The sequence below is a fragment of the Triticum aestivum genome, chromosome 7B (genome assembly GCF_018294505.1).
Source record: "Triticum aestivum cultivar Chinese Spring chromosome 7B, IWGSC CS RefSeq v2.1, whole genome shotgun sequence".
Classification (NCBI taxonomy): Eukaryota; Viridiplantae; Streptophyta; class Magnoliopsida; order Poales; family Poaceae; genus Triticum; species Triticum aestivum.
The window spans coordinates 7,364,959-7,385,739 of NC_057813.1; the positions used below are offsets into that span (position 1 = coordinate 7,364,959).

At 43.9% G+C, this 20,781-nt stretch overlaps 1 protein-coding gene and 1 pseudogene across 1 annotated transcript; one reads left to right on the plus strand and one right to left on the minus strand.

Moving 5' to 3' along the window:
- Positions 1–4,319: 4,319 nt before the first annotated feature.
- LOC123160248 (short-chain dehydrogenase reductase 2a) lies at positions 4,320–5,482 on the minus strand. The gene has a single exon (XM_044578058.1). It carries the CDS (start codon positions 5,144–5,146, stop codon positions 4,571–4,573), a length of 576 nt encoding a protein of 191 aa, XP_044433993.1. The 5' UTR covers positions 5,147–5,482; the 3' UTR covers positions 4,320–4,570.
- A 4,532-nt stretch (positions 5,483–10,014) lies between these two features.
- LOC123163164 (hevamine-A-like) lies at positions 10,015–20,757 on the plus strand (annotated as a pseudogene).
- The last annotated feature ends 24 nt before the right edge of the window (positions 20,758–20,781 follow it).

Genomic DNA, 20,781 nt, shown 5'->3' on the forward strand with positions numbered 1-20,781 from the left:
ATTTGGAATTAATTTAATTAGGACTTAAAAACATACCTGAAACCAATTTAAGGGGTTAGCAATGCCCATAAAATCCAAATAATAATATTGAAATGCCGATGATGAAAAGATGAAATATTCCATTATATGAAAAATGATCCAAAGATTTAATAAATCCCTAAAACCAATTTTGCCAAAGTCCTAATACCCCCACCCCTCCTTTGTTGAATTAATACATTGTGTAGGAAAATCTAATTGTGTAAGTTCATTTTGTTTAGAATCAATTTAATATGGACTTAAAAAATCTCTAAAACCAATTTTAGGGGTTATCAAAGCCCAAAAAATTCAAATAATAATTTTGAGATGCGAATGACGCAAAGATGAAATATTCCATCATATGATTCCAACATTTAATAATTCCCTAAACCAATTTTGCCAAAGTCATATTAGCCCCAACCCCTTGGGAAAATTAATACATTGTGTAGGAAAATATAAAAATACTCAAAGTGAAATGGAATATAAATAGTTAAAATTGTGTAAAATTTTCCCAACCAATTTTTATGTTTTGGATAGTCAAGTGAATCCCCTCTTTTTATGATGGTCTTAAATAAGGCTTGGGACAAATTCAAATTAATCCTCAAGAAATTTAATTTCTTTAGAGAATCCAACCACCAATAAGGAAAATAAAAATATTCATTTAATTGCTATTTTTTATTTAACATTAAACTTGGTAATTTTTGTGATGTTACATCTACGAAAGCGAGGGGGTCAGCATAAACTAAACCTAATGTATTTCCAGTTTGTGAATTGTGACATGTGCGGGAAAATAACGATGACAAAAGTCTACTTCGTACATGAGCATAGATGTAATAGTTCAAAATATTTATTGTGAAACTCAAGGAAAATCAAATTTTGCTGAGTTGTTGTGGATGGGCTGCCCCAATCTCACCTTTCTCATTTTATCGCTTACTAGTTGAATGCCCGTGCGTTGCCACGGGACATAAAATAGAAACATCGGTGATTGTTTTAATCTGGAAGTGTATGTCAAACATGATGGATATTCAGCCATATAACAAAAACTACCAATTCTTTCTCCCACTTTTTTTCTCCTGGAGACTAATCATGTATGTATTTCACCATTAAATAGTAGGGGAGGCCCCTGATGTGGATTTTAAAAATTAGAAGTGTGTCCCTAACTCCCTATGTCACCGTCTCTTTCACTACTTTCCTTGCATCCAGAAAAGCGGCAGTTCCTTCCTCTCCACATCCATCGTCTTAATCCATCTTTGCTCTACCATTGTTGTCAATTCAAATGTTTGGTCACTTCGCCTTACTATTGCTTGGGCAATTCTTCAAAACATTAGAAGATCTATGAAATGGTGCATATATATCAAGAGAAATGATGAGTAGGGATGACGACTTACCAACAAAGGGACATATAATCACCAACTCCCCTTTATACCTCATTCATCCCGGGGTGGCCATTTGTATAATCATTGTAACCTGGAACATGTACATAACTAATATTATCTCCATCAAATATGATGATAATCCAATGATTACAAATGCTCCAACACCCTAGTATGATCATTTTGTTGAAGCAGGGTGAGTGTTGCGTTGATATGCATCAACAAGTATGTCCATGAGTGCCAGGCCTCTATGGAAAAAAGTGAGCTGAGTACAAGAGAAAAAGAAGCGCAACACTCGATGAATATTTGGACAGAGAACAGATTCTAAGCTCTTCACCATCATAATTGTAACCTTTATTCAATAAACAAAAATATAGTAAGGATACACAAATCTGATAAGAGCACGCTGATCTACTAAATAGTAAATATGGTGTTTCATGTTGACCTAATTCATTCAAGTGCTTACAGGAACAGGTACGCTTGCAAATCCAGGATACAGAAAAATCAGATTCATTTATGAAAGTTCTTCATGCTACAGAGATATATACATGATGGAAAACCTATCCTCTCCAAACCCTCTCAATGAAAAATATTCAGCTAGAGTAATCAAATCAAGTCTTCATTAAAACATTCAAGCTGCATGATTCCACAAGTGTCGTCAGCCTCTGCCACCACTCTGGCAAAAACACCACATGCTGGATTGATCGCTTGCATAATTCAGTTAAAGCAATCGCCTGCAAAAGTATAGCACGAGCTGTTTCAGATGGCTTGCAAAAACACAGTAGGGTGTTCTCAAACACACACACACACACACACACACACACAGCAGGGTACTCGGTGCACATTAGTACAGACTAACCAATAAGAGGGAAAGTTCAGAGCCAACTGAACATCCTCACTCGAATAGTTTGATGATGAACTGGAACTAGAAGCACACACTATAGGAATCAGAACTGCGCATGCATAATAGAAAGCGACAATTTTAGTACGAAGCAGAACCCATCGACCATCATCTGATAAAGAAAAGGGAGGCGGAGCAGCGCCTGGCTTGAGAAGAGAAGGGGTCCGTGAAGGACTGGTCGCGATGAAGAAAGTCAGTACCAGCGGTGCGATGGGACGGGGACTGGGACCAGCGGCCAACAGGAGCAACCGAGCAGTGATCCGTCGAGCTCGGCGTCTGAGTCGTCGTCAGTCCATATTAGCGGCGGCGGTGTCGAGCATGTGGTACAGGGCAGTATAGGGGAGAGGCACACTGGCGACCGACACGACGACAACACGACAGCGAAGGAGATGAGCGTCGGACGCCGGTGAGAAGGGAGGGTTGTCGTGTAGAGGAGATCGGGTGGCGGAGCAGCGTCGTCCATGGAGGCACGGACAAGACGACGGCCACCTCTACCATGAGGTGGACGAGGAGGGGAGCAGTTGCAGAAGATGTCAATGGCCATGCGTGGCACATAGCGGCGGATCGAGAGCTCTGGGTGGAGCGGTGGTGTTTGTGGGCGGAGCGGACGGGAGCGAGGGGCTTGGAGAGACCGGGCGTGCGACGTGGGTCGCAGTTGTTTACGATAGGGTTTTTTTTTCAGGGGAAGAAGCGATCACACGAGGCCGTGTTTTTTCGGATCACAGCAGTTGGTCTGTTTACGATGGACTTTTTTTCCCGGGGAAGTATCGATCGCACGAGCCGGGGGAGTAGCGAACGCGTGACGAGGGGGAGGGCTGGTTGAACCATCACGACGACTGCAGATCCCCTTTAGACCTCGTTTGATATAGAGGGATTTCTAGCCTCAAAGGGGATGGGGATTTGAGAGGATTGGGTGAATCCCTCTCTTCCACCCAATCCCCTCAAATCTCTTTGAATCCTCAATCCCTCTCCAACCACAATATTTCAGAGAATTGGGTAGTGTTGTTTCCTCCTGTCTCGCCAAGAAGGAGCTGCTGCGAGCGGCAACGACGAACGAGCTGCAAAGCGGCGGGGGTCTCGTTCCGCGAGGGGCTAAGCGAGGCTGTTGAGCCGCGTGGGTCGGGAGGGGTTGGTGGGGATTGGAGTGGTTTGGCCCGTTTAATACCTGCGAATCAAATGGGCTGATGGGGTTTCTGGGGGATTCTAGGCCCTGAGGGGATATTCCTCTCTAATCCTCTTCAAACCTCTTTCATCAAACGAGGCCTTAATAATAAAAGATACCACATATGCACTACAGTGTGATTACATGTTTGTGTGTCTTCTTTAGTGATTTTAGGTAACTTGGCCCGGTGTTATAGTATATGGAGTTTAACAAACACCATAGAGATTTCTAGAGTAGGATATTATCTCAGTGTTTATGGAGTATGATTTTCTAACTCAGATGTTGCAGAATGAAGAATTCTACAGAGTATAAGAAAAGTAATTTCTTATCTACTCTTTTTTTCTTTCATCAATATACCTTTTATGTTTTTTGGAGTTTGACAATCAGTCACGACACATATATGCTCTACAAATTGTCCTTAAGATATAGTGGTAAGCGTGTGTTAAGTAATTACAACCCAATTCAAAGTTGACAATTCAGATGCTTGATGGTGGATCGCCTCCATCAGTTTAACGACATGCAAACTACTCCCTCCGTTCCAAATTGCTCGTCGTGGTTTTAGTTTAAATTTGAACTAAAACCACGACGAGTAATTTGAAACGGAGGGAGTATGTGTTCCAGAACCATGAGATTCCAAGTGCTTAAATTTGAATAAAGTTCTGTAAAACATGATCATTCAATAATCTAAGGTTGATTATGCCATTTGGTTGGGATGATGAAACAAAGTTAGGAGGAATATCCCAAATATTCATGATGGAATTGTGATCCAAAAAACACGAGACCACAAAAATTCAAGGCACACAAGTGATGAAGCAACCAAAACATCTTGATCGAAACACTGTTTCTTAAAATCGATTTTACTCTGTCATGTTCCTCCAACCAAATACCAAATTACTTCTGTGATAACATATGGTCCTCACCAAACACTCAAATAGAAAGGTACATCTTCATTCAATTAATCCCAACCTTTCAGAGCAGCTCAATTCCATTTTACTTGAAAAAAGAACGAATGCACACGGAGCTCTGAAAACGAGACCAAAGTACACTGTTTCTTTTTCTTCAGATTTATTTTGTGTTTAATTTCTTGAAACCGGGCACCATTCTCGCCGTCCTCAATAGTCAACAGGCCTGGACATTGAGCGGCTTCCCCACGGAGAACCCGCCGTCGACCATGAGATTATGCCCAGTGATGTACCTAGCCTCGTCGGACGCCAGGAACACTGCCGCCCTCGCAACGTCTTCCGCGCGCAGCACGATGCCGCCGCCCATCTCGTTGATGTCCTCATCGAACAGCCGCCTGATCAACTCCTCGTCGCCAGCGCCCCCCGGTGGAAGGCCCAGCATCTCCCTCGCGGAGCGCGCCCCCATGGGCGTCGCGATGGCGAACGGCGAGATGGCGTTCACCCTCACGCCGCGCGCCGCCAGCTCGGCCGCCGCGGACCGCACCATGCCGACGACGGCCGTCTTGGAGACGCTGTACGCGTGGGGGCCCGACCCGCCCAGCGCGCCCGCCGTGCTGGACGTGCAGAGGACGCACCCGGCGCCGCGCGGGACCATGGCGCGCGCCGCGTGCTTGATGCCGGCGGCCACCCCGCGGAGGTTGACGGCCATGACGCGGTCGAAGTCGGCCATGTCCAGGGACTCGATGGGGGAGCCCGCGTAGTTGCCGCCCGTGATCCCGGCGTTGTTGAACATGACGTCGAGCCGGCCGTGCCGCGCCACGGCGAGGTCCACGACGGCCGCCACCTGCGCCTCGTCCGTGACGTCGCAGCGGGTGTAACAGGCCGTGTCCGGGTCGCCGAGCTCGGCGGCCACGGCGCGGCCCAGGCTGTCCTGGACGTCGGCGAGCACGACCTTGGCGCCGTTCCGGACGAACTCGGCGGCGGTCACCTTCCCGATGCCGCTCGCCGCGCCGGTGATCACGGCCACCTTCCCGGCCAACCTCCGTGAGTCGGAGGAAGCGGAGAGGGGGCGTGACGGGCTTCCTGCCCTTCCGGCCGCTCCGCTCTTCGCCGTGCTACACTCTCAGAAAACAACAAGTGAGCAAGGCAGCGAACATCAGCGGGCTGCCGGACCACACCAAAAACCTTCGTACCTGAAAAGGACGTGCATTGCTCGGAACATCTTCGACGATGGACAAATCGTGAGCTCCTTTCTCGCACAACGATAGCTAGGCAACTGAACTTAACGAAGGCTCCAAACATCTTTATAAGGCCCCCAAAAAATTCTTTATACTCCCTGCCATCCGTATTACTTATCACTCAAATGAATATAGACTTATTTTAGTGTTAGATATGTCCGTTTGAGCAACAAGTAATATGAAATGAAGGGAGTAATAATTTATACGGAGTTCGGCGAGTGAAGTGGTGAAAACCTTCCGGGACCTCTACGAGGAATTGCAAGCAGCCTGCTCGCCTCGTTCTGGTCACATTAGATGGTTGGGCATTGAGATCCTTTGGTGAACGCTTTGGACTATACGTGATAGGCTTGTGATCAAGCGGTTTTTGATGGCCGACCTACTGATACGATTTCTAAATGGTGTGGTTTTCTGCAGCCATGGAAGCCGCTTAGCCGTTCCGGGAACGTAACGCCATCGATGACATCATCTTCGGCCTCCGTTTGTTGGCCTTCCGCCTGGCGCCAGCCCTCCCTTGGCCTCCGCCGGAGCCGGACTATGGGTCTGTATCTCTGCTTGCGCCTTTGTTGGCCCTTTCTTTTCTCATTTTAGACTTATTTTTTTAGAGAACGTTTTTAGGCTTGTTGAGTTGTGCCATCAGCAGAATATTTTTTTCTTTGTATTTGACTTCTGCTTCTAAACTTTGTATGTTTGCGTAATTGCTTTATTTAAAAAGTGGGGCGAAAGAATTTTTAGTTAACGGTGGAATCAGTGGAAATATATGCGTATTACTATATGATAGACTGTCGGCGATGAATCGGAGCTTGCGCGCGTTTCACACGAGCAGACTAATAAAATCATGCTTAGATTAAATACAGTACTTTTTTGACACCATTGATTAGATACAGTATATATAAGTAGCTAGACTAGAGTACCTGATTAGTGGTTGAGCACATCACTGTTGTATCCTTGTCTTACTCTGCCTCTTCGATGCCTTTTGCATGTGTAAGCGTAACTAGAGGGGCTGCAGATTCTCTACCTCGCCATGGGCGGCTAAATTTCATGTTTTGACCCTTTTTTGATACCTATTTGAAATTTGACCTTAGTTTGATTTTTTTCGAGATCTGACACTTTTGCTACCGCCAGTATCCATGGCGATAGGGTATAACTGCCTACCGCCAAGGTCCCTGGCGGTATGATTGCATGCCTTACCGTGAAATTTTGCTAAGTATTGAACACAGTGCGTGCTCGTGCCTACCGCCAAGCACCATGGCGGTAGGGTTGTACATGCTACCGCCATTTTGTTTGGCGGTAGGGATGTTTCCTATCGCCAAGGTCCCTGGCGGTAGGCTGTTACACCCTACCGCCATGGACCCTGGCGGAAGCAAAAGGGTAAGATCTCGATTTTTTTTAAACTAGGTCAGATCTCGAATAGATATCAGAAAAGGGTCAAAACACGAAATTTTGCCGCCATGGGCAAGGTAGAGAGGTACAGTAACCCTGCCTTTCCCCCTCTTTCGTCTATTAGATCGCGAACGGATCGACCAGATTTGATGGAACAGTACCCATGCTACAGTAGCGTGAACAATATTCAAAAAGTGCCCATCAAACAGTACCCATGAAAAGTGCACGTGCTGCAACGTTTCACCTGATCTGGACCCCCCCCCCCCCCCCCCCCCCCCCGATCCAACGGTTGTGGGCCAAAGGCAAGGTACTGTAGCTCTCTACCTTGCACATGGCAAGATAGAGAATCCGCGCCCAACTAGAGGATAGGCGTGTCTTACCATGTGACACATGTGGTAAGTAATTTAAATAATTTAAAATGAGGATAGACGCACTTTCCCTGATGTCGCTGGTTTCAGAGTCTGTATTTTTTTGGGTTGCACGTGAAGACGATGTCCATCTAAATGGACACATCAAACAATGCTGCCTCGTCCAAACGTATTCGTAGACATCATTAAAAAAATAGACGAAATTCGTGTAAACCAGACGATATTAATAAAATTCTGATACATTTACAACAAAAAGATGAAAACCGAACAAAGTTTAACTAGATTCAAGGGAATTTAAGCTAAACCTAAACTAAACTAAATGAGGTACCAGATGGTGACGTCATAGGCATGGCCTTCAATGCTAGTGGCACCTTCGTCGTCGTTCCCTCCATCGTTGTCGCCGCTGTCGTCCTTGTTATCGTCGTCCTTCCAGCAACAGAAGGCCTCCTATGGTCGTGGCAACCCTGATTGGCCGCCACTTGGCTTCCTTCACCTCGCGACCACGGCCTCACCCTTATCCTTGCCCTTGACGGCGAGGGCAAGGGCGATGGTGGTGCGCTCGGACTGCTCAAACACACTTTCAGGAGCTGGTCGATGATCTGACACCCGCAATGGGTGAACATCTGTGTTGTGGTCGTGGACCGATCCTTGGCCCAGGCAACAGGAGGTCCAGGTCGGTGTGCACCCAGTCTGACGCCACGTCGAACGTAGAGAACGCTACGTGGAGCGTCGTGTTGCGCCGATCCCGGCAGCCTACTCAGTGGCCATCATGGTGCGCGAGGAGGAGGTGCAACCGCCACGTCAGAGGTAGTAGAGGAGGTATCCGCATGCGTTTGGCGATCGCTGGGCCGGACACCTCCTCTTCCATCTTCACGGGGGACAGACGCTGACGGGTGCGGGGGATGGCGGCACCTGTTCACTACCGCGCGTGGTATAAACGGCGTGGCGAGGACACCGACTTAGACGATGTGCCCATGTGACGGGGACGCCGGCTCCGCCTTAACACAACGTTGTGTTGGGACACCGACTCCTCCTTAATGTGGCGTCCAATTTGTACGCCGTGGTTAGGCGGCGAAGGTGGTGCCGGACCGTGGTCAAAGGGCGTCCGATCAAGCAGCAGCTCGAACTGACACGCATACTAATCATATGTCCGCACGACCTCGGCGGGGTTGGGTGGTTGTTGCTGCTCCTTGTCGTCTGAGGAGAGCACCAACTTCGTCTTGCCCGTTACAGTGGTGGACCTTGGTGGACCCTAGGACTGTGGGTGGTGGCTCCACGAGCTAGAACTCCCTGCCGATCGTCCTATCGGCACGGACTTGGCCATCTCGATAATGTGCAATAGAGAGGATAGAAGAGGCGAAGTGGCAGTGTGCGAAGGAGATGGGATAGGGTTTGGAGGTGCAGCCTTCCTGCTTTAAATAACCAGGGCAAGCAGACTGACGCTGCTTCAATGTGGCCACAACGGTCGAAGTAGGGTTCACGGTCGTGGTGTCTGCATTGAAGCAGCTCCGGTCAGCTGTCCGGTAACATCGGTCGGCTTGAATACAAGTTGCCGTGCGTCAGGCCACGTCCCCTTGAGCGGCACTCAATACGTGGTGTGGCTTCTAGAGAGGAACGTGCGGCGAGGGTTTTGGGTGAGATCACTCAGCTAGGCGCCGTGGCGGACGTTCAGACGCCTGCAAACAACGCGCAGAGACTTTTGGCTCGCGAGCTCAAATGGTCTCTGATGAACATTAAAATAAACAAAAATAAGATAAAAATGAATCAAAAAATTCTGACTTTTTGGCAACAAAAATTGATGATTTTTTTACATACCTTCATGAGAAAGACATTCATAAATGCTCTAGCCAAGAAAAACAAAATTAATAAATTAATACTCAAAATGACTATTTTCGAGCAATGATTCCGGAGAAATTGGAATGTTTTTTCCTCATGAAAGTTTGCACGTATGTAAAACATTCAACAATATTTACTGCCAAAAAATTCAGATTTGTTTTATTATTTATTTTGCTGTTTATGATAGGTGTTTTTTCTTTTGGTAACGATAGGTCCGTTTGAGTTCGGGACAGGAAGGGTATTTTCACGCAGAGAGCACACCTACGCTAGCTCTGAAAACTGTTGCAATTAACACGTCGTTTTTTTGAGTGTGACAATTAACACGTCGTTTTTTTGAGTGTGACAATTAACACGTCGTTGGGCTGCGCGGGTGGGTGGGTTGTAGTTTTCCGGGTGGTTTTGCTCTGCTCCGCCCGCGAGCATAGTCGCCCCCGGTGGGTCGCCGTCCCGCCCGGCGTCGGATTCGTGCAATCGATCGCCTCTCCATTTGGCCTTTTGTGTTGAAATGGCTTCTAGCTGCATGCAACTTTGATCAAACAACCCGGTCACCTTTTCTTATTTTACTACTGTATATGCTGGTGCCTTGCACGTCGTTATGTTCAAGTAGAACAAGATAATAACTGGAGCTGTGGTTCAAAATCACGAACACCGTCGCCGTTCACATGCGTTCATCTATGTACCCAACAAGCCACGCATGAGCATAAACAATGTAGGGAATGACGAATTAATTTCACACTGCGAGTCCCCTCTTATATAAAGCCAACCCTCCGATCTCAAACTCATCAACAAAACAGAAGACACATTCATAGTTCAATAGAAGCAATAGGCTGGCCCCACAAATGGCTAACAGATTATCATCCCTGTTGCAATTGCTGGTCGTGGTAGTAGTGGCGACGCAGTTCCTCGGTTCGGAAGCCGGCGGTATTTCCATCTACTGGGGCCAGAATGGTGGTGAGGGAACACTTGCGGAGACCTGCGCCACTCGCAACTACAAATTTGTCAACATCGCCTTCCTTACCGCCTTCGGCAATGGCCAGCCGCCGGTCCTCAACCTGGCAGGCCATTGCGACCCGACCAATGGCAGCTGCATGAACCTAAGCTCTGACATACAATAATGCCAGAGCCGTGGCGTCAAGGTAGTTCTCTCAATCGGTGGTGGGGCAGGCAGCTACTACCTTTCCTCGACCCAGGACGCCAAGAATGTCGCGACGTACTTGTGGAACAACTACTTGGGAGGTAAGTCATCTTCACGACGATGCGGTCCTCGACGGCATTGACTTCGACATTGAAGGCGGCACACCCCTCCACTGGGACGATCTTGCGAGGTTCCTCAAAGGATACAACAACTCCGGCAGGAGAGTCTACCTGACTGTCGCACCACAATGCCCTTTCCCTGATGCATGGGTGGGTGGCGCCCTTAACACCGGCCTCTTTGACTATGTGTGGGTGCAATTCTACAACAACGCACCCTGTCAGTACACCTCAGGTAGCACTATCAATCTAGCTGACGCATGGAAGCGGTGGTTGACAGTTCCAGCCACTATTGGAAAAACGGCTATAGCTAATATGAACATTAATGACGCACCATGACGGTGGTGCTCCATTGCTATGTCTGGTGGGGGTGTGCCTGCGTGTGTGTGTGTGAGAGGTTAGTAATGGCGCACCAGGGAGATGGTGCGCAATTACTAACGTCTGACACACACAAACACCCCCCCCCCCCAAAATCGCCTTTTAGGTTTTTAAAAAAATAAAAGAAAATGATAAAAGCTTCAAAAAAAATAGATGACCATGTGTTATGTGTTCTAGTTGTTAGGAAAATTAGCAAACATGAATTTTGAATTTTTTTGCAAAAGACCACCGTGTTTCGGTAAAATGGTCGTAACTTTTGCATACGACCTCCGATGAAAAAGTTTTTTATATGAAAAATCATCTACTTGAAAAGTTACATCCGAATTTGACGGGCTATGCCCGTTATCGATTTTCTAGAATCCTCAAAAACCTAACAGAAAAAGTTACGATGCTTTTATGATCTGGAGGCAAAAAAATCGAAAAAATAAAAAAAATTAGTAGTGGCGCACCGTGGGTGTGGTGCGCCATTAGTAATTTTCCCGCCTTTCAAATTCAAAAAAATAAACAATGTTAGTAGTGGCGCACCATGGGTGTGGTGCGCCATTCCCACGGTGCGCCATTAGTAATTTTCCCGCCTTTCAAATTCAAAAAAATAAACAATGTTAGTAGTGGCGCACCATGGGTGTGGTGCGCCATTACTAGTTTTGAATGGCGCACCACACCCATGGTGCGCCATGCTACCTTTTGAGCACTGCGTTGGATTTCCCCGAAAAGGAGAGGATGATGCAGTAAAGTACCGTAAGTATTTCCCTCAGTTTTTGAGAACCAAGGTATCAATCCAGTAGGAGATCACGCACAAGTCCCTTGTACCTACACAAAACGATAGCAACTCGCAACCAACACTTAGGGGTTGTCAATCCCTTCACGGTCACTTACGAGAGTGAGATCTGATAGAGATAATATTTTTGGTATTTTTGATAGATAGATGAAAAGTAAAAAGTAAAAGGCAAAGTAAAAACAAAGCAAGTAAATAAAGTGATATAGATTGATATGATGAGAATAGACCCGGGGGCCATAGGTTTCACTAGTGGCTTCTCTCAAGAGCATAAGTATTCTACGGTGGGTGAACAAGTTACTGTTGAGCAATTGACAGAATTGAGCATAGTTATGAGTTTATCTAGGCGATGATCATGTATATAGGCATCACGTCCAAAACAAGTAGATCGAAACGATTCTGCATCTACTACTATTACTCCACTCATCGACCGCTATCCAGCATGCATATAGAGTATTAAGTAAAAACAGAGTAACGCCGTAAGCAAGATGACATGATGTAGAGGGATAAATTCATGCAATATGATAAAACCCCCCATCTTGTTATCCTCGATGGCAACAATACAATACGTGCCTTGCAACTCTTTCTGTCACTGAGTAAGGACACCGCAAGATGGAACCTAAGCACTTCTTCCATTGCAAGAACTACCAATCTAGTTGGCCAAACCAAAAAAGATAATTCGAAGAGACTTGAAAAGATAACTCAATCATACATAAAAGAATTCAGAGAAGAATCAAATAATTTCCATAGATAATACTGGATCATAAACCCACAATTCATCGGTCTCAACAAACACACCGCAAAAAAAAGATTACATCGAATAGATCTCCACGAGAGAGGGGGAGAACATTGTATTGAGATCCAAAAAGAGAGAAGAAGCCATCTAGCTAATAACTATGGACTCGAAGGTCTGAAGTAAACTACTCACACTTCATCGGAGAGGCTATGGTGTTGATGTAGAAGCCCTCCGTGGTGGATGCCCTCTCCGACGGAGCTCCGGAACAGGCCCCAAGATGGGATCTCGCGGATACAGAAGGTTGCGGCGGTGGAATTAGGTTTTTCGCTCCTGTTCTGATCGTTCGGGGATATGTAGGTATATATAGGAGGAAGGAGTACGTCGGTGGAGCTCCGAGGGGCCCACGAGGCAGGGGGTGTGCCCAGGGGGGCGCCCTCCACCCTCGTGACCGCCTCTGGCACTTCTTGGAGTAGGGTCCAAGTCTCGTGGATCACGTTCGGTTGGAAAATCACGATCCCGAAGGTTTCATTCCGTTTGGACTCCGTTTGATATTATGTTTCTTCGAAATACTGAAATAGGCAAAAAAAAACAGCAATTCTGGGCTGGGCCTCCGGTTAATAGGTTAGTCCCAAAAATAATATAAAATTGGAAAATAAAGCCCAATATAGTCCAAAACGGTAGACAAAGTAGCATGGAGTAATCAAAAATTATAGATACATTGGAGATGTATCAAGCATCCCCAAGCTTAATTCCTGCTCGTCCTCGAGTAGGTAAATGATAAAAAGGAATTTTTGATGTGGAGTGATACTTTTGCATAATTTCAATGTAAATCTTCTTAATTGTGACATGAATATTCAGATCCGAAGGATTCAAGACAAAAGTTCACATTGACACAAAAATAATAATACTTCAAGCATACTAATCAAAGCAATCATGTCTTCTCAAAATAACATGACAAAAGAAAGTTCATCCCTACAAAATCATATATTTAGGCTATGCTTCATTTTTGCACACAAAGATGTTCCCAACTTCTATACCCCCGATGACATGCCAAGCAATTGTTTCATACTTAAATAATCTCAAACCTTTTCAACTTTCACGCAATACATGAGCGTGAGCCATGGATATAGCACTATGGGTGGAATAGAATATGATGATGGGGATTGTGTGGAGAAGACAAAAAGGGAGAAAGTCTCACGTTGACGAGGCTAATCAACGGGCTATGAAGATGCCCATCAATTGATGTCAACATGAGGAGTAGGGATTGCCATGCAACGGATGCACTAGAGCTATGAATGCTCAACAAAAGAAAACTAGTGGGTGTGCATCCAACTTGCTTTCTCATGAAGACCTAGGGCATTTGAGGAAGCCCATCGTAGGAATATACAAGCCAAGTTCTATAATGAAAAATTCCCACTAGTATAAAAAGGACAACTTATGAGACTCACTACATGAAGAACAAGGTGCTACCTTGAAGCACAATATATGAGACTCACTATATGAAGAACAAGGTGCTACTTTGAAGCACAAGTGTGGAAAAAGAGATAGTAGCATTGCCCTTTTTATTTTATTTTTTATTTTTTTGGGCCTTCCTTTTTTTGGCCTTTCTCTTTTTTTTATTTGGGCAATGCTCTAATAATGATGATCATCACACTTCTATTGATTACAACACAAGGATTACAACTCGAAACTTAGAACAAGATATGACTCTATATGAATGCCTCCGGCGGTGTACTGGGATGGTGCAATGAATGAAGAGCGACATGTATGAAAAATAATGCATGGTTGCTTTGCCACAAATACGATGTCAACTACATGATCATGCAATGGCAATATGACAAAAGTAATGTATGTCATGATGATGATGATGTAAGTTGCATAGCAATATATCTCGGAATGGCTATGGAAATGCCATAATAGGTAGGTATAGTGGCTGTTTTGAGGAAGATATAAGGAGGTTTATGTGTGATAGAGCGTATCGTATCACGGGTTTTGGATGCACCGGCGAAGTTTGCGCCAACTCTCAAGGTGAGAAAGGGCAATGCACGGTACCGAAGAGGCTAGCAAGGATGGAAAGGTGAGAGTACATATAATCCATGGAATTAACATTAGTCAAAAAGAACTCATATACTTATTGCAAAAATTTAGAAGTCATAAAAAATCAAGTACTACGCGCATGCTCCTAGGGGGATAGATTGGTAGGAAAAGACCATCGCTCGTCCCCGACCGCCACTCATAAGGATGCACAAGCCAGGTACACTTCATGTTTCAAATTTGTTACACAACTTTAACCATACGTGCATGCTACGGGACTTGCAAACTTCAACACAAGTATTTCTCGAATTCATAATCATCCAACTAGCATGACTTTGATATTATCACCTCCATATCTCAAAACAATTATCAAGCATCAAACTTATCTTAGTATTCAATTCAATCAAAAGAAAGTTTCACATATCTTGAACACCAAGTATATTAACATTAAGAAAATTACCATGCTATTAATGACTCTCAAAATAATCTAAGTGAAGCATTAGAGATCAAATAGTTTCTTTAAAACAAATCCACCACCGTGCTCTAAAAGATCTAAGTGAAGTACTAGAGCAAAAATTATCACGCTCAAAAGATATAAGTGAAGCACAATGAGCAAAACTATCAAGCTCAAAAGATATAAGTGAAGCACATAGAGTATTCTAACAAATTTCAAATCATGTATGGCTCTCTCAAAAGGTGTGTACAGAAAGGATGATTGTGGCAAACTAACAATCAAAGACACAAATAATACAAGACGCTCCAAGCAAAACACATATCATGTGGTGAATAAAAATATAGCTCCAAGTAAATTACCGATGGAAGTGGACGAAAGAGGGGATGCCTTCCGGGGCATCCCCAAGCTTTGAATTTTTGGGGGTGCCATGGGAATCCCCAAGCTTAGGCTCTTGCCACTCCTTGTTTCATAATCCATCAAAAGAATTCACCCAAAACTTGAAAACTTCACAACACAAAACTCAACAGAAATCTTGTGAGCTCTGTTAGAGAAAGAAAACAAAAGACCACTTCAAGGTACTGTAATGAACTCATTCTTTATTTATATTGGTGTTAAACCTACTGTATTCCAACTTCTCTATGGTTTATAAACTAATTTACTAGCCATAGATTCATCAAAATAAGCAAACAACACACGAAAAACAGAATCTGTCAAAAACAAAACAGTCTGTAGCAATCTGTAACTAACGCAAACTTCTGGAACTCTAAAACTTCTACCAAAATAGGAAGTACTGTACAATTTGTTTATTGATCAGCAGCAAAAAGAATCAATGCAAAAGCTCGTTCCTGTGATTTATTGAATTTTTTCTTGTGAGCGCAAAGTTTCTGTTTTTCAGCAGAATCAAATCAACTATCATCATAGCTTATCCTATAGGTTCTACTTGGCACAAACACTAATTAAAACACAAAACCACATCTAAACAGAAAGTAGAAACAAAATTTAACACTAGACAGGAACAAAAACAAAGAACACAAAATAAAATTGGGTTGCCTCCCAACAAGCGCTATCGTTTAACGCCCCTAGCTAGGCATAAAAGCAAGGATAGATCTAAGTTTTGCCATCTTTGGTAGGCAATTCATAGGTGCCTCTCATGATAGATTCATATGGTAGTTTTATTTTCTTTCTAGGGAAGTGTTCCATACCCTTTCTCAAGGGAAATTGGAATCTAATATTCCCTTCCTTCATATCAATAATCGCACCAATCGTTCTAAGGAAAGGTCTACCAAGAATAATAGGACATGAAAGATTGCAATATATATCAAGAACGATAAAATCTACGGGCACATAATTCCTATTGGCAACAATAAGAACATCATTAATTCTTCCCATAGGCTTTTTAATAGTGGAATTCGCAAGATGCAAGTTTAGAGAGCAATCTTCAAAGTCACGGAAATCTAGCAAATCACACAAAGTTTTGGGAATAGTGGAGACACTAGCACCCAAATCACACAAAGCATGAAACTCATAATCTTTAATTTTAATTTTGATAGTAGGTTCCCACTCATCATAGAGTTTTCTAGGGATAGAAACTTTCAACTCAAGTTTTTCTTCATAAGATTGCATCAAGGCATCAACAATGTGTTCCGTAAAAGCCCTATTTTGACTATAAGCATGAGGAGAATCTAGCACGAATTGCAACAAGGAAATACAACCAATCAAAGAGAAATTTTCATAATTAAATTCCTTGAGATCCAAAATAGTGGGTTTAACAACATCAAGATTTTTATTTCTTTCAATCCCACTTTCATCAATTTCATCATCAAGATCTAGAAACTCAGAATTCTTAGGACGCCTTCTAGGTAAAGGAAGATCATATTCAGATTCATCAAGATTCATATTGCAAAACAAAGATTTAATGGGGGACACATCAATAACTTTTAGATCTTCATCTTGATTTTCATAGGTATTGGAAAAACACGCTTTAATAAAGGCATCTTTGAAAGCATGCATCCTAGCGGTTCTTTCCTTGCACTCATCAATGGAAATTCTCATGGCTTTGAGAGACTCATTGATATCATGCTTAGGAGGAATAGATCTAAGCTTTAAAGAATCAATTTCAAGAGAAATTCTATCAACGTTCCTAGCCGAATCATGAACTTTAAGCATTTTTTTCTTCAAGCAAGGCATTAAAATTCTTTTGTGAATTCATAAACTCTTTAACACTACTCTCAAATTCAGAGGGCATCTTATTAAAATTTCCATAAGAGTTGTTGTAGGAATTTCCATAATTATTAGAAGGATTACTAGGATAAGGCCTAGGATTAAAATTCTCTCTATACGCGTTATTTCCAAAACTATTCCTTCCAACAAAATTCACATCCATAGATTCATTATTATTCTCAAGCAAGGTAGATAAAGGCATATCATTGGGATCAAGAGGAATATTTTTAGGCGCAAACATCTTCATAAGTTCATCCATCTTTTCACTCAAAACATTGATTTCTTCTATAGCATGCACCTTTTTACTAGAAGATCTTTCGGTGTGCCATTGAGAATAATTAGCCATAATATTATCAAGCAATTTGGTAGCATCCCCTAACGTAATTTCCATAAAAGTGCCTCCCGCGGCCGAATCTAAAAAATTTCTAGAAGCAAAATTCAATCCGGCATAAAATTTTTGTATGATCATCCATAAATTCAAACCATGAGTAGGGCAATTGCGAAGCATTAATTTCATTCTTTCCCAAGATTGGGCAACATGCTCATGATCAAATTGTTTAAAATTCATGATATCGTTCCTAAGAGTGGTAATCTTAGCGGGAGGAAAATACTTAGAGATAAAAGCATCTTTGCACTTGTTCCAAGAATCAATACTATTTTTAGGCAAAGATGAAAACCAAACTTTAGCACGATCTCTAAGTGAAAACGGAAATAACTTTAATTTGACAATATTGTTATCCGTATCTTTCTTCTTTTGCATATCACACAAATCAACAAAATTGTTTAGATGAGTAGCGGCATCTTCACTAGGAAGGCTGGCGAATTGATCTTTCATAACAAGATTCAGCAAAGCAGTATTGATTTCACAAGACTCATCATTATTAATAGGAGCAATCGGAGTACTAAGGAAATCATTATTATTGGTATTCGAGAAATCACATAATTTGGTATTATCTTGTGCCATGGCAACAAGTAATCCAACACACAAGCAAAGGCAAACGAGAAAAAGGCAAAAGAGAAAGAGAAGAGGAGATTGGGAAAGAGAGGGCGAATAAAACGACAAGGGTGAAGTGGGGGAGAGGAAAACGAGAGGCAAATAATGTAATGCGAGAGATAGGGATTGTGATGGGTACTTGGTATGGTTGACTTTTGCACAAACTCCCCGGCAATGGCGCCAGAAATTCTTCTTGCTACCTCTTGAGCACTGCGTTGAATTTCCTCGAAGAGGAGAGGATGATGCAGTAAAGTAGCGTAAGTATTTCCCTCAGTTTTTGAGAACCAAGGTATCAATCCAGTAGGAGATCACACACAAGTCCCTCGTACCTACACAAAACGATAGCAACTGGCAACCAACGCTTAGGGGTTGTCAATCCCTTCACGGTCACTTACGAGAGTGAGATCTGATAGAGATAATATTTTTGGTATTTTTGATAGATAGATGAAAAGTAAAAAGTAAAAGGCAAAGTAAAAACAAAGCAAGTAAATAAAGTGATATAGATTGATATGATGAGAATAGACCCGGGGGCCATAGGTTTCACTAGTGGCTTCTCTCAAGAGCATAAGTATTCTACGGTGGGTGAACAAGTTAGTGTTGAGCAATTGACAGAATTGAGCATAGTTATGAGTTTATCTAGGCGATGATCATGTATATAGGCATCACGTCCAAAACAAGTAGATCGAAACGATTCTGCATCTACTACTATTACTCCACTCATCGACCGCTATCCAGCATGCATCTAGAGTATTAAGTAAAAACAGAGTAACGCCGTAAGCAAGATGACATGATGTAGAGGGATAAATTCATGCAATATGATAAAACCCCCCATCTTGTTATCCTCGATGGCAACAATACAATACGTGCCTTGCAACTCTTTCTGTCACTGAGTAAGGACACCGCAAGATGGAACCTAAGCACTTCTCCCATTGCAAGAACTACCAATCTAGTTGGCCAAACCAAAAAAGATAATTCGAAGAGACTTGAAAAGATAACTCAATCATACATAAAAGAATTCAGAGAAGAATCAAATAATTTCCATAGATAATACTGGATCATAAACCCACAATTCATCGGTCTCAACAAACACATCACAAAAAGAAGATTACATCGAATAGATCTCCACGAGAGAGGGGGAGAACATTGTATTGAGATCCAAAAAGAGAGAAGAAGCCATCTAGCTAATAACTATGGACCCGAAGGTCTGAAATAAACTACTCACACTTCATCAGAGAGGCTATGGTGTTGATGTAGAAGCCCTCTGTGGTGGATGCCCTCTCCGGCGGAGCTCCGAAACAGGCCCCAAGATGGGATCTCATGGATACAGAAGGTTGCGGTGGTGGAATTAGGTTTTTGGCTCCTGTTCTGATCTTCTGGGGATACGTAGGTATATATAGGAGGAAGGAGTACGTCGGTGGAGCTCCGAGGGGCCCACGAGGCAGGGGGCACGCCCAGGGGGGCGCCCTCCACCCTCATGACCGCCTCTGGCACTTCTTGGAGTAGGGTCCAAGTCTCGTGGATCACGTTCGGTTGGAAAATCACGATCCCGAAGGTTTCATTCCGTTTGGACTCCGTTTGATATTATGTTTCTTCGAAATACTGAAATAGGCAAAAAACAGCAATTCTGGGCTGGGCCTCCGGTTAATAGGTTAGTCCCAAAAATAATATAAAAGTGGAAAATAAAGCCCAATATAGTCCAAAACAGTAGACAAAGTAGCATGGAGTAATCAAAAATTATAGATACGTTGGAGGCGTATCACGCCACTACTAAGTCTGTAACGCCACAACCACTATATATATTACCTCTTCTTACTCTTCCTCCTCCCCTCCATCACTTCTTTCCTTTTCTATCTACCTCTTCTTCCTCCTCCCCTCCTCCATGCCCCTCCCTCCTCCTCACGGCTCTCCGACGACCTCCTCCTCCCTCCTCCTCATGGCTCTCCGACGACCTCCTCATCCCTCCTCCTCACGGCTCTCCGACGACCTCCTCCTCCCTCCTCCTCACGACTCTCCGGCGACCTCCTCCTCCTTCTCCTCTCCGGTGACCTTCTCCTCCTCCTCACGGCTCTCCGGCGACCTCCTCCTCCCTCCTCCCTCCTCCTCACGATCTCTCCTCCCTCCTCCTCCTCCCTCTCTCGTCTCTCCTCCCTCCTCTCCTCCTCCCTCCTCCTCCCTCCTCTCCCTCCTCCTCTACTTCCAGCCACATGTGGAGCTCCCCGGCACAAAGAACGTACCAGATCCAGAACAAAATTCGAAAAAAATTGCGAAAAAAAAATCAGCCCAAATCCAGATCCAAATTTCAAAATTTTAGTAGTGGCGCACCTTTTCATCTTACCAGTGGCGCACCTGTTAATCTTACCAGTGGTGCACATGTATGGTTAGTAATGGCGCACCAGGTGGTGCGCCACTACTATTTGGATTACTAATGGCGCACCAGAGGTGCGCCATTACTATTTGTTACTAGTGGAGTGATAATAGTGGCACATCATGGATGCGACATTAATAGCAAAAACAGGTGCGCCACTAACAACCTTTTTTCTAGTAGTGAGCAAAGCAGATCTTCCTGGGCCTCCCGGCGTCACCTCAGGCTGCCGGGAGTGGATTCATCGCAGCTGATGATCTAAAGTCAGATGTCCTCCCATTGATCAAGAGCACAGGGAAGTATGGAGGGATCATGTTGTGGTCCAAATACTATGATGACCAGGATGGCTACAGCTCTTCGGTGAAGAGTGATGTTTGAGAGGGTTACCTTACCTTTGATTTG

Bases quoted from the DNA above. Each gene is read 5' to 3' on its own strand.
- LOC123160248 (XM_044578058.1), bottom strand. From the start codon at position 5,146: ATGTTCAACAACGCCGGGATCACGGGCGGCAACTACGCGGGCTCCCCC.